General features: G+C 33.0%; 1 protein-coding gene across 1 annotated transcript; it reads right to left on the bottom strand.

The window, feature by feature from the left end:
• Positions 1-1,776: 1,776 nt before the first annotated feature.
• Hmt-1 (ABC transporter ATP-binding protein/permease Hmt-1) lies at positions 1,777-12,766 on the bottom strand. Its single transcript, XM_065350251.1, has 16 exons — positions 12,623-12,766; positions 12,403-12,548; positions 12,025-12,323; positions 11,741-11,940; positions 11,526-11,670; positions 11,270-11,453; positions 11,032-11,198; positions 10,424-10,661; positions 10,164-10,339; positions 9,883-10,088; positions 9,590-9,797; positions 6,280-6,458; positions 5,886-6,000; positions 5,341-5,481; positions 5,126-5,247; positions 1,777-2,739 (listed from the first exon to the last, which is right to left on the bottom strand). Exons 3-16 carry the CDS (start codon positions 12,319-12,321, stop codon positions 2,580-2,582), a joined length of 2,538 nt encoding a protein of 845 aa, XP_065206323.1. The 5' UTR covers positions 12,322-12,323; positions 12,403-12,548; positions 12,623-12,766; the 3' UTR covers positions 1,777-2,579.
• Positions 12,767-14,052: the final 1,286 nt, after the last annotated feature.

Here is a 14,052-nt window from a genome sequence, read left to right as displayed (position 1 = left end):
GATGCCAGGTTGAAAACGCTTATACCGTCAAGTTCGGTCTCACTTCAAAGGTACCTGTACCTGGTAAAAAATTACTAAGTATAGATGCCATGTTGGTAGTATGGTTGGCGACGACGGCGGCTACGACAAAGTTGCACAGCAGACCCAAGCTTTATTGTGTCAAAACAAACGAATAGTAGGTATTTTTTTGCAAAAAATAAAGGAATGCCTATTCTCGTATAGGTACTTTATCATTGGAAACTTTAACCTTATACGTACCAGTGTCAATGTCCTTCATTCGTCGTATCCTTGGTCTTGGTCACCCCAAATGCCGTCACAATATGGAAACAATTCGCTCATTTTGGACAAATTTCACATAATTCTGCCGTACAAGTTACGATAAAATATATCGCCAACCTGCGAGGTAAAAAAATGCAGCAAAACATTTTAACAAATTTAATTAATTGGCCAATTAACATGTCAAATAAAATCGCTCTTCTTGAAACCCGTTAGAGGTATAGGTACCTTAATGGAAGGTCTTCTCGAAAAACGGCCGATTCTAAGCAAATGGATATTAAAAAATTATTACCAGTTTATTTTTCTACTAAAATGAATTGTCGGCGAGGCTTTGATGCTTTGCCGCTCACTAGAAAATGAATATATGCGACATAAGTCTAGCTAGAGATCGCTTCTTATAAACCTTTATAAGTTCCGGAGCCGGTTTTATTTTAATCTAATGGATTTTTAGCTGTTTACGTAAGGTTTGGTGTGTTTGTGTATTTTTTTTTTTTTTTGCGTAAAAGCTGTTATCCAGTTTCAAAATTTTCTTTCGAGGAAATCGCACTTACGATTATTGTTAGTAGGTGATGGAATGATGGCAGTAGGCCAACATGGACAATGTCGTGTGAAATTCGTATTATACGTATGAATTTTTTTAAAAATAATAAATTATATCGGTGGGTGTAAAATATTTGATACTAGGTAAATATTACTTTGATTCGTAGGCGATTAGAGAAGTAGGTAGTTGCAGAACACTAATCTACTAATTCAACTCTATTGAAAAAATTATATGCCTACGATTGAACTCCCCCTGACAAAATTATTTTGAAGGTCACTTTTGAGCTTGAACAAATTTAGGGCCTTAAATGTGGGAAATATAAGTTCAAAATTACACGAAATCGGATTTCAAATTAAAAATTAGGAAAAAGTTGTCAAGGGGGAGAAAATTTTATTTCATACATTTTTTGTTCCATTCTCAGTAAGTAAATTTTACGCAGGAATGAAAAAAATTTAGACTGAAAAAATAGAGATGACCTTGAAGCTCAAATTGAAAACACAATCATGGCATATGACGTCATATTTTTTAAGATTTTAAATTTTTTTACGAAATGGTGGACTAGATGAGCATTGAGGCAGTCATAAAAAATAAGGTCAATATTTGACCTCAAGAGCCCTCAAAAATATCACGAATTGTTACACTGTATTTTCAAGTTTTGGAACTACTCGTAGGACAACATGAAGGGGCTAAGGGGAGGGTATTCTTTTTTCAAACAGAATGTCCACTCGACTTCTAAAATTATTCCAAAACCATCGAGTTAATTTTTTCATCTCGAGAGCAATTCAACAGACTAACAAAATGGGTGAAATATTTTGCCTCGAAAAAAAAAGTTCGAAGAGCAGTCAACTACCTTTTGGCGCCGTTTTGTTAAAAATATTCAGGACAAGTAGCCAAACAGTAGATAGTAGGTATAGACTTTCATCTTTTATCTACCTGCACAAAAAAAAAACACACACATCCTTTGTCACATTTAAAACCGTATAATTGAGTAATCACAAAATAAATCCGGGGGAACAGTTAAATTCGCCGATTAATCATACGCAAACAGTACAATAAATAATAATAATTCAAGATAATCGAATCGACGATGACAAAAAGTTGGAAGAACGAAAGTCAAAGACATCGTATAGTGTACACTTTGTTTCATTTACCAAAAAATAAATAAGACCTTCGTCAAGCAAAAATTAAAAAAAATAATAACTTAGGTGTCCAACATTAAGCATTTAGAAATAACACTTGACGTAGGTAAAAGTTTGCATTTTTTTTTTTCCGATCATCCTCATTATAATTACATGAGTGAAAATCTCAGTTTTCCATTAACCTTAATATATTTTTAACCATCGATCGCAAAAACAATGAACATCACTCGAACGCGACATAAACAATAAAAATGGCACAAGTGCATATAACTCTGCAAAAACATCAACGTGCATTCGTATAAAATAACACCCTGTTCAAACAATAAAGAAAAAAGAGAAGAAAAATCCCTTAAAAGATAAAAAAAAAAATATAGGAATAAATATCAAAATACCGTCTACAATATTACGATTCGCAAAGGCAATATACCTACAAAAAAGTCATCGTACCGAAACCGATTACCGAATGGTATCTGAAGTCCATGTATATCACAACAATAAACCCTTCCGATAAGACTAGATGAGTAGAGACAGTAGAAAACTAAAATTACACTACGAGTCGCACAAATTAAGTACATTTTGGTCGTTGCAGATTTTTCGTTTGTACGAAACACGTACGTCTTTTATTAGGCTATCACATGTCCATGTCCATGACCAGCAGGAAGTTCAAGCTTAGGCTCGGCCTGTTCGGCGATTGATACCGATGGCTTGGTAGCCGAATCGTTTTCCAACTGTTGTTGCCACATCGTTGAGTACAATCCGCTCATATTTATTAAATCTTGATGCCTAAAAAATAAAACACATACTCGTAATTATGAAGTGAGCGCAGACCTTCAGAGGGGAGTCACATTAGTACGTTATTTGGAAAAAAAAATCTCAAAATGAGTGAATTTTTAGCTAATAGCTAAAGGGAATAAAGTGCCCCCCAAAGATCTCGTATTTTTTTCCAAGCAAAATATGTACCATTCAATATCTACCCATTTTGAAGTTGGAAATAATTTTTAAAAATTCTGAAGACTGTTGTCAAAGTTCTTTTTTTGAACAAAACAAATCAGCGGGAAGGCGGGAATAAATAACTTGTCTTTTACCAGAGTAAATCGAAATTCTTAGAGGAATTCAAAAAATCTCTGGAGACTACAAAATGGCTGGCCAAAAGTGATTGTTTTAGAGCTTGTAAGGTAGAAACGAAGTAATGGTTCAATTTTGTTTTTTTTTTTTTAAAAATCATATTAAGTATTTTATAGAAAAGTTGAAAAATTTCCATAATAACAGCTTTTCCAACTTTTTTGTAGTTTTCATCTCCAAAAATGAACTTTGACACAGGCCATTTTTGTTTCAGAGCCTTCAGAGGTTTCAGGGCATGCTCTATTACTCTAGCTTAGTTTTTTTGAAACCGGAAGGGGGTCGGTTCAAGTAATTTTTTTAATCAGTAGATGAGTAGACCTATAAATAGTCAAAACCACGTTTTAAAATTGTTTTATGGCGATGTAGCGAAGGGTACCATTCTAAACAAAAATATAAGTGATGGAAAAGATGTACAATGAAAAACATAAAAGTAATAATTTTTTTTGAGGTATTGGGCCCTTTTTACATTGATTGGAAATTCCCAAAATGAATTTTAAGGTCATCGTTGAGATAAAAAAAATCAAAAAAATTCTAGGTCATTACCCTCAAGTACCTCCATTATCATAACAAGTTTCAAAATAATCGCTTGAATAAAATATAAAGGGAGAGGAAGAGAATTCGTTAGAAACTAATCTTTTACCTGGATCTCAAGAAAACAAACCACTAAATAAATCCATTTTACACCCATGATTTTCATTTTTTTTTTCAAAATTCTGACAAATTTGAAAATTTAAATTTGAAACTTCTTTTTAGTGAAACGAGGGAGGGAGAGATTGAAATGAGAAATTCATTATTCATTGTTACATTACAAGCATGATTTCACAATATTAGATTTTCATTTTTTTTTTCAATCCTAAAAAACTTTTACGAAGAGAGAAGAGGAGGGAAGGGAGAGTCTGGTTGCCTGGGTCCTACACTACCAGAATCTGCAGAATGAATATAATTTTTGAAAAAATTGTGGGTTACGTGATTTTGCATGTATACCGTTGATTTAAACATTTTCTAGTGGGGGAGGGGGGGCAATGTTGAAATGCCAAATCAATTATCATTTTTCAAATTTTTTTTGCACTGTTTTTCAAAAGTCATCTCACAACAAAAAATTTCAATGATTTGTCAAAAATTACCATTAAGTTTGCCTAAAATTACCTCAACTTTGGAATGAAATTTTCAATTCAATTCAAAAGAAATTTTTCATTTTTTTTGATGTTTTAAAACAAATACTCGAATTTTGATCATATTCAAGTATTTGCACAATATTCTACTAAACTTGACCGTCTTACAACCTTCGATTACAATTTTGTTTCTCTCAATTTGTTTCAAACGATGTTTAGTTTGTTTTCAAAACAATGATTTTTTTGCAACTAATAAATCGAGAATTTTGAATATTTTATTCTAAGTAGACGGTTCAAGTTACACTTTCAATCCAATTTTTTCTCAGATCACAGATGAAGCATTTTTGTTGAAAAAAAAAAAAAAATGAATTGTAATCTTATTGGCTTTCTCAAAAATCAATTTTTGTAATGGTATTCGAAAATTTTTTTAAAAATTCAAATTTCTTATCATGCACAATTGATTTAAGTATGATTAATCAATTTATTCTTAGCTCAAGTTATTTTGAAGAAATAACCTTCAAAAAAAAAAAAAAAAATGAATCACTTCATGCTCCACAATTTTGTTTATTTTCATTTTTTCGTAGAACTCTCGGTTTTTTCAAAAAAATATATTTTTCGTGACGAAAAATTCCATTAATTATTTTTTTTAATTTTTGAGAAAAATTAAGTCTTGGAAAAAAATATTATGAGAAAAAAAATTGCGGAGCACGCAATTTCTTGCCAGGAAAATGTGGTTAGTCTTCTTCCAAAATATTTCGAGCAAAAAATGAAAAGCTCAACTTCCTCGAACGATTTTTCATTCACAACTTATACCTACGTAAACTTATATGTAAATAGGCCATTTTCACTTTTCAACGCAAATAACCATAAATTGTTCCCATTCCAGCTACTCAAATTAAGACTTTTATCTCACTTAATCAATCGTTGATAATTACCTTCCGCGTTCGCATATTTCGCCATTCTTCAACACCATGATCTCGTCCGCATGTATGATGGTAGATAACCGATGTGCGACAATTATGGTCGTTCTGTTACTGCATATTTTAGCCAAAGATGCCTGCAAAATGTAATCCAAACACCATGATAATTTGCCAAGGTTATTCTCGGTATAAATTTAAATCTCTTTACTTCAACGAGGCGAATTCATTACCTGTATATTTCGCTCGGATAACGTATCCAGCGAACTGGTCGCTTCGTCCAGCAGCACGATCATGGGCGATTTTAAAAACGTCCTAGCAATAGCAACTCGTTGCTTTTCACCTCCGCTCAGTTTCAACCCTCTTTCTCCAACCTTAGTATTAAAAAAAAAATCAACCATCGTTTTAAAAAATTTGTATATTCTATCGAAAGAAAAATCAATGAGATATGATCGAGTTACGTCATCGTTTCAAAATTTGCCCCCATTTTTCAGTCGCGTTTGAAATTAGTATGTATCACGAGAAAAAATCGCAATACAGAGTTGACGCGCGTTCTTTTATAAATTCATTATCGATCGAACCAAAAAAGAAAAAAAATTCTCAATGTCTGGTCACCGAGCGACGACGGATGCGCCAGTCATCTTCAGAAATTGTCTCACGAGAAAATCAAAATTCGTCCTTGAATAGCCTCGATTCGATGAGACATTACTTAGGCTAGCCAACATCCAACGCATCGGGCGTCTTTAATTTTAATTTTCTCAGAAAAAGGCTAACTCACCTGTGTATTATACAGATCCGGGAATGTTAAAATACGTTCGTGAATATCGGCATTTTTAGCTGCTTCTACTACTTCTCTATCGGATGAGTCTGCCTTGCCATACTGTATATTATATCTGAAGTAAAGAAAAAAAAACACACAAACACTTAGACAGTTTAGTTTATAAAAGGTCTAAAGGTAAAAAAAAAAGCAAGTAGGCGACTTTTTTCCATAACAAACGGGGCCAAAAAATAACCTACAAAGGTCTAACGATGCCGACACAGACGAACCTCTATAAATTCATAATTCGAGGAAATGTCTCAATTCTCTACGTGTAGGAGAAAAAGAACCGGCCTGATGGTCTGACAATGAAAGGAACAGAATAAAGGAGAAAAACGTTAAAAAGTTCGCTTACTTGATTGTATTGTTAAACAGTACAGTATCCTGCGGAACGACGCCAATTGCTTTTCTTAAACTCTCTTGGGTAACTAATTGGATATTTTGTCCATCTAAGAATATAAAGCCGGAGTTCGCGTCGTAAAATCTGAACAGCAATCGTATAATGGTTGTTTTTCCACTGCCAGATGGACCCACCTGTTGTAATTTACATCGTTCATTAGTAAATTATTTATTAGATTAATAATAAATTTAGGTAGAATGTTATGCAACCAGCAACGTACAAAAGCCTGGTGGTGTTTATAATTTATTCCACACAGGGGGAAAAAAAATAACGTTCTTTCCTGAGGGATAGTTTTTAACCAGCAAATAATTTTCTAAGACTTGCCTTAAAACAGAGTTGAAGTGCGAATTAGAAAAAAAAAATGAAAACTCCGAATATGAAATTTCGAATTTATCTTTATTCGCATCCAAAAGTGAATACTGGAGTTGACGTTCAAAACCAGAAAAATTCGATTCAATTCTTTTCTTGAAACTTGAACTTCTTTTATAATTATTTTTTTGAATTTAACATCAGTAAATTCAAATTTGAGATGGGCCATCTTCTTACAGAAATCTTTTATGTTTTTCATTAAAAATCATTTCAGAATCCAGCCTCGAAATGTTCATTAATCATTATTGAGCACAAAATTCAACAGTCAAATGGAAAAATTTAGGATTTAACAAAGATAAGCGTCACTTCAACACCACAATTATGAGCTGCACTATGGGGATTTTTTGCTTTGATACTTTAATTTTTAGAGTGCTATAAAAAAAACGTAAATTGTGGAAAATGTATATTGTATAACTGAGCAGCTACAGCTTCGAGATATCTACTTTTGCTTCTTGAGACTTACTTTCGACATGAGCGAAAAAAAGTAATATCAGGGCCCAATTTTTTCAAAAAAATATCATACAATTGTCAAAATTACAAATGGCCAGCTTCAACCCATTAAAAATTTTATTTATGTTTTAGTGTATTTCACCCGCCATAGTTCTGAATAGACTTTTCAAATGATACAAGCACGTACCCCTTCGAGCCAATTGATATGCAACACTTCTAACCATTCCCTGAGGAGAATCTGCAATTGAAGAGCTCTATTCCAAAGTGGGTTAAGTCATTTTTTTCAAAAAACACGTTTTACGGAGATTTTTACTTCAAAAGTGAGTTAAGTCATCGATTTTTCAAAGTGATTTTCTGAACAAGCAATTGTTCTATGTCCGAAGAAAGGAAAGTTGCACCGACCTTTCGAAACAGAACAAATTTTAGCAACAAAAATTTTAAACGCATTTTTTGGTGAAAAAAATGACTTGACCCACTTTGGAATAGAGCTCTTCAATTATTTCTATTTGAAATGAAGTCAACACGATCTAAAATTAAACATGAAGATTGAAGTCATCTTCACAATTGATCAATTAAACGACAAAAAACTCAAATAAGAAGGGGTAGGAGGAGAAAAATAGAATTTCAAATTGCATAGGTATACTTTAGTAGGTACAAGGTACTCAAAAAAGGAGAAGTCAACGTACGAGTTTTTTTGAAATTATACGTAAAATTCCTTAAAAGGAGACAGAAATTTTAAATTTAGTAATATTCAAATTTTTCTCTACCTTCTTTGACAAGAATATCCAACTTTTGTTCCTAAACTTCAAAAAAATATGATTTTTTTTTGGAAAAAAAAAATGTTTACTCATAAGTATAAATTAATTTACTGGATACGAACATTTTTGCTCAAAAATTTGAAATCTCTCCCCTCCCCCTACTTTAAGAACATTTTCTCATAATTTTTAGAATGGAAAAAAATTCATGAGCCTTATTCTTAAAAAAGACTTACAAATGAGAATCCATTGACATTAACAAAAATTAAACTATTTAGGTACATCAAATCCGTCTTGACATGATTTTTTTCGAAATATGTTTTCCATGCATTTTTCAAACTTTGAGCCTAAGCTGAGAGGGCAGTTGAGAGAAACAATAAAATTCTTTTCGAATTTTTGGGATTATTCTCCAATAAAATTTCACTACGCTCTGTCAAAATATTTGCGTCCTCAGGAAAAAAACCCAGCATTCTTGGTGTCTCTGTCTATATAGTTGATTTGGAAATAAGGCTATCTCATAGTCTCAGTAATGTAATTTTTTATAAATAAGATTGTTTTGTATTCTTTCAAGAATTGAAGAAATTCAATTTCTAACGTTTATTCGTTGATAAGTGTCAATTTTGAATTTGCAAATTTTTAATTACTTAGGTAATTTTTATATTTTTTTTAGCATTATTATTTCATTATTTTCTTTCAACTTGAGACCACCAACATCATTTCCTAACTTATCACATTCACAAACAAACAAATATTTGGGTTGTCAAATTGGTTTAAAAAAAAACAACGAACATACCCAATAAAAAAATTTCAAGCCAAGAACTTTAAAATTTAAAAAAATTCATAAATTGAAATAAATCAATGAATAGTCGAATAATAGTTCATCGAAAAAAAAACAAAAAAATGAGCATTTGAAAAATTTCAATTGCATTCCATCTACCGAAGAGCTGACAAAATATGGTATGGTAGCGTGAAGTGGCGAATTGCAATTTTTGACCATTAGTAAAGACTGAAGTCGGGAAGAGTTCTGAAAACAATTTTCAAAATACATAAATAATTTTTGAATTTTTTCAAAGGATGATATTTTTAAAAATTTTCAAAAGATCATTTTTCATTGAGATGAGTGTGAAGTTCAAAAAAAGGGGGGGAGAGTACTCTCAACGTTACCAAATTTCAGCTTTATCCGATTATTAATAGATACGTACAAATAGGTAAGTAGTTTCCTACGATCGAGGGATTTTTTTCATTTTATTCAACACATAGCTCGATTGCCCCTTCAACACTGAACACTGAATAGATGCAACTCATACGCTTCCTGGTAAAATGAGTAACATATTTTTTCCCCTGGAATTCTCATTTGAAATCCATGGAGTGAATCATGATTGTGATGATGCACCAATATACCGATAGGCGATGACTAAGATTCAATAAGAATCGATCATCTCGAACGTCAAATCAATCACAGGATAGAACTTCGTTACTATCACACACATACATATCGTTTGGGATAAAAATAATCTTCAACCTGAGCACATCGCCATTAAGACCACACGATCCATTATCGTACAATAAGGGCAATTAACCACGAACCACAACTTGAACGAACACATTACCCGTATCTCAGTAATGACCTACCAGTCTACTGGTACAAATAAACTATCCCAATCACGTACTGATAAAGATAACCAACTCACTAAAGCGACTGTTTTGCCAGGTTCCACTAGAAATGATAAATTTTTCAACACTGTTCTTTCAGGAAGATAGGAAAATGTAACATTTCTAAACTCGACTTGGCCTCTCGAAACCTCGATTGGTAATGCTCCAGGGGAATCTCGAATATCTGGTTGTTCGCCTAGTAAATCGAACATACATTCCATGTCGACAAAACTGTTCTGAATTTGTCTGCGTAAAACAATAATCGATTAACAGGATTAAAAACACCCTTTACTACTATTCCAGTAAATTAAATCAACTGAATAATTTTTACCTATAAAATGTACCGAACCAATTCAAAGGCATGTACAGTTGAGTTAGATACGTAGCATACAGTACGTAATCACCGACCGTTAATGTTTTCTCTTCTACGACTTGATAAACACACAGAAGAGATCCGAAAAGTAGACCTCCACTAATGATAACATTTTGAACAGAATTTAAAATATTCAAAGTAAACGAATTCTTCCATTGTTCGTCCTAAAACAAAATTCAAAGGTTAGTAATATTTAAAGATATGTCGAAAAAAATTCACAGGGTCGTAATTAGACTAACTTGGAAAGATAAGATAGCTTTCCTATACTCGGCTACTTCATATTCCTCAGCTCCGTAGTATTTTACAGTTTCGAAATTCAATAACGAATCGACACTCTTAGCTTTAGCTTTGTTATCTGCTAAATTCATCAACCTTTGGTATTTGGTACGCATTTCGGTAATTATGACGGTAAAAGCTGTGAAATTAAGACACATTATTAGATAATTTTTCAGCATATTACAGTAGAACAGATGATACTCGTAGTAATCGAGAATCTTACCAAGGTACAAGAGCATTGTTACAAATACGATTAAACCGAACCATCCGTTGAAGGCGGAAATAAAATATATGATTGCTACAGTGATATCTATGAAGGTGGGAAAAATTTGAAACAGAAACAAACTCAATAGACCGTTGATCGAATCTGTTCCACGATCCATGACTCGTAAGACTTCGCCGGTTTTCCTGCTCAAGTGCCAACGTAAACTGAGACTGTGCAGATGTCGGAATAATTCAAGCTGTGAAATAAACGACAAATTTTGAATTAATAATTATTGATGAAAGTTCGATATAATAAATTCAACACGTTATTATTTACCGTATTCCAATTTTTTAATTAAAAAAAAAAGATGATCAGTAAAAAAAATTCTAAATTAGTTTAAAAATAATTTCATCTCCGACCAATAATTCAACATTCGGCATCGAATACAGTCAGTATTTAATTAGTGTTTATCTATGCTTCAAATGGTTCATCGAACTAACTCGTCACAATATTTTTCAAATATTTACACATTACAATGAACCACATACAACACAACTTGAATTTAGAGCATAGAAAAAATTAGAGCACGTAACACCGTAATAAACACGAACTCATATCATACGTACCTTTACTTCTCTCGAAGTATATTGTTGCACGCGGATCCAGAAAAACGAACGTAAATTATTCAATAATCCCATACTACCGGTTCCTCCGCCTTGAAGGAATTTAAAAGCAACGAACATCAGCACCAAATCCCAACGATATTCCAACGGAACAACAGATAAACTGTCGACTGAAATTTTAAAGCAAAATGTTAATAATTTACATCGTATTATTTTGAATCAAAATTCGTACAAAACCAACCAATTTTCTTCGTATAAATGGGAGTTAGAATGTTGACAAAACGACCGGCGATCAGTAGAGAGAAGCATAGAATAACTCTGAATTGTAAATCAAAGCTTTTCTTTGGCCATAAAAATGGAGCCAAGATTTTAGTTCGACGCCACACATTTGACCAAGCTGATGCACTCAATTCTTGACGTTCACTCTAAAAAAAAAGAGAGAAATAGAAATTCATCTCGAATTAAAATGAGAACTACCGAAAGGTGTGTTTGCATACTTCGGGTATAGTGTTGCTGGAATTATTCAAGTTGATGTAATCTTGCATATTTGGAATACCTGGAGCTTTCAATCCCAAAATGAATAATAACAAGCAGCAAGCGTACCGAGCAATGAAAAATATCATATTTATTTTATCCTCGATCCTGTAACATTCGACAATTAAAATAAATATTCTGTAAGGATAAATCTGCATCAGACGAACAATATACTAACGTATTTAAATGGAACCACCATCCATCTCGTTCCAGATTAACAAATGCGATATTTTCAGAAGCAAATAAGAGCGTCCAGAAAACCAATAATGTCACACTATGTCCACGAACAGATCTTGAAGGTATTACATAATATCTTTCGAAATGGATCAAATACGTTGAAGTGACCATAATGAATATCGTTGCTTGAACATAGACAAACTGTAGAAATGGAAACAAGCACAATTACGAAAAAATTATTGTAAATGTATCGACCAGAGTCTAAATCACACAAATGTTGCTCACCGAGTAGGCATAAATTGTTCCATGATAGATTACAAACGTATTAACGATAGCTTCGACGATCGCCAAAAAGATCAAAAAGTAGGATAAAAATAATTGCAAGATGAATAGTTTGGTTTTAGGTAAGACACCAACGTTCCATTCGGTTCCATGTCTCCAATACTCGCGCCATTCTAATAATCCGAATATGACCATATAAATGGATAATACCGCAGGTGTAATGGTATCCATGAAACATTGCGAAATGCCATTATTGACCCAAATGTCAAGTACGGTAACGTTACCCGGACAGTAATACATGTCTGGAAAAAAATCACGTATTTAGAAACTAACATTATCATAGCATATAATACTCGGTGAATTAGTTAGCAGATCACTTACCGGCTAAGTTTTCATACGATTCGCGAAGTATAATTCTTTTTTGCACGTGAAAATACTATACCGGTAGTAAAGGGCTCCTTTACCTAATGATAACGATACTTCTACAGTGATAAGACATTTTCATCGCAATGGGCGCAGCAAGTTACCTTTGAAATGACATCGTCATTGTTATTAATTTACATAATGATTACATTACACCATATTACCAACTTATTCTCACCTTATCACTGTGATTCACTTGCCCATAATTTCTGAAAAAATGTACTATCTGTTCTCTGAAGTCTGAATAATTAATTACTATCAGTGCTTCGTCGCAGTCGACGCAGTCTGTGTACCGCTTGGCGCAGGCGCAAAAATGTTGTCTGTACAGTACAGTCGGCTGAATGAAGGAAGGTTTCTCAAACTGTAGCGTCATCTGTACGAAGATCTTAGACTTAACATAAACGAATTCAAATAGACTTCAACTTACAGACTACATTACAGATGGGGCAAGCTGTCTACATATTGAAAAAAATCAATGCTGAATGATGATGCCTGGTCTAGGCTCTAGGACTGGGTAATGTAATTGCATAAAGCACGTAAATTGTAAAGCACTAAGCGATAAGCAGGTAGGTAATATTATGTTGGTATCTAGTACCTATATAAATCCTACATAAAAGTAAAATATGAAACGTAGAAGTACATAAAATACTTACATATATCTTCATTTGTCGACATGAGAGAAGAAATCATTAGCATATTGTAAGTATTACACCGAGTCGAGATTGAACTAAAGTACCTACCTACTTAAGATGTAAGTTTTGGATTTCCTGATTACCAATGGTATAGGAAATTGGGAATCCACTGTTCTATTTTGAAAAGAAACTTCTCCAGTTAAGGTAATATATAAGCATAAGAAGTGAAAATTAATTAGGTAGGTAAGTATACTTTGAATAACAGCTATGGATGGGTATCAAACTTCAAAGTTTCTTGGCCGATTTTGTATGAGGCTCAAAAGAAAATCCGGGTTTCTGGAATAAAAACATTAAAAACATGAAGTAGGTAAGTGTTTGAACGCTTCCTAAAGGCTATAAACACAACTGAACATGCCATTGATTTGCTCTGATCAAAATGGCGGACCTCAAATCGTCAATAGGTATACCTACCATATGTATAGGTATCTATTCCATGTCTGTACCTATTCAGAAGAGTGATAACATTTTAGTTTACAAGATCAAAAGTAAAAAGTGGAAGCAGCTAGACAGCCCATAGGCCTGTTAGAACATTAAATGCTCACCTGCCTATAGTGCCTAAGCCTATACGAGAGGAGATGAGAATGAATTGGAGAAGCATATTATCGGCAGAAAATGATTCAGTATTCAACTGTCAGTTAACAATTTCAACATCTCTCATGTCAGTGCATTGTTAATTGATAATTTTATAGGATAGGTATACCTACCTAATACTCATAACAATACGCATAATTTCCATTGTAAATACCTATAATACATACAGTAGGGAAGAATTCTTTGCTCAACTCTCGAAAGATGGATCATGGTTCACTATATGGCAGTAATGGCGACCTTGTATACGCTAATCTATGCACATGAAGATAATGCCTATATTTTGCTTAATATTTAATTAAATCGAATAACAAAATCTAAATAATTA

Source organism: Planococcus citri, chromosome 2 (genome assembly GCF_950023065.1).
Source record: "Planococcus citri chromosome 2, ihPlaCitr1.1, whole genome shotgun sequence".
NCBI classification, from domain to species: Eukaryota; Metazoa; Arthropoda; class Insecta; order Hemiptera; family Pseudococcidae; genus Planococcus; species Planococcus citri.
The sequence above is the reverse complement of the archived record's forward strand: the minus strand, read 5'-3'. Positions and strand labels throughout refer to the sequence as shown.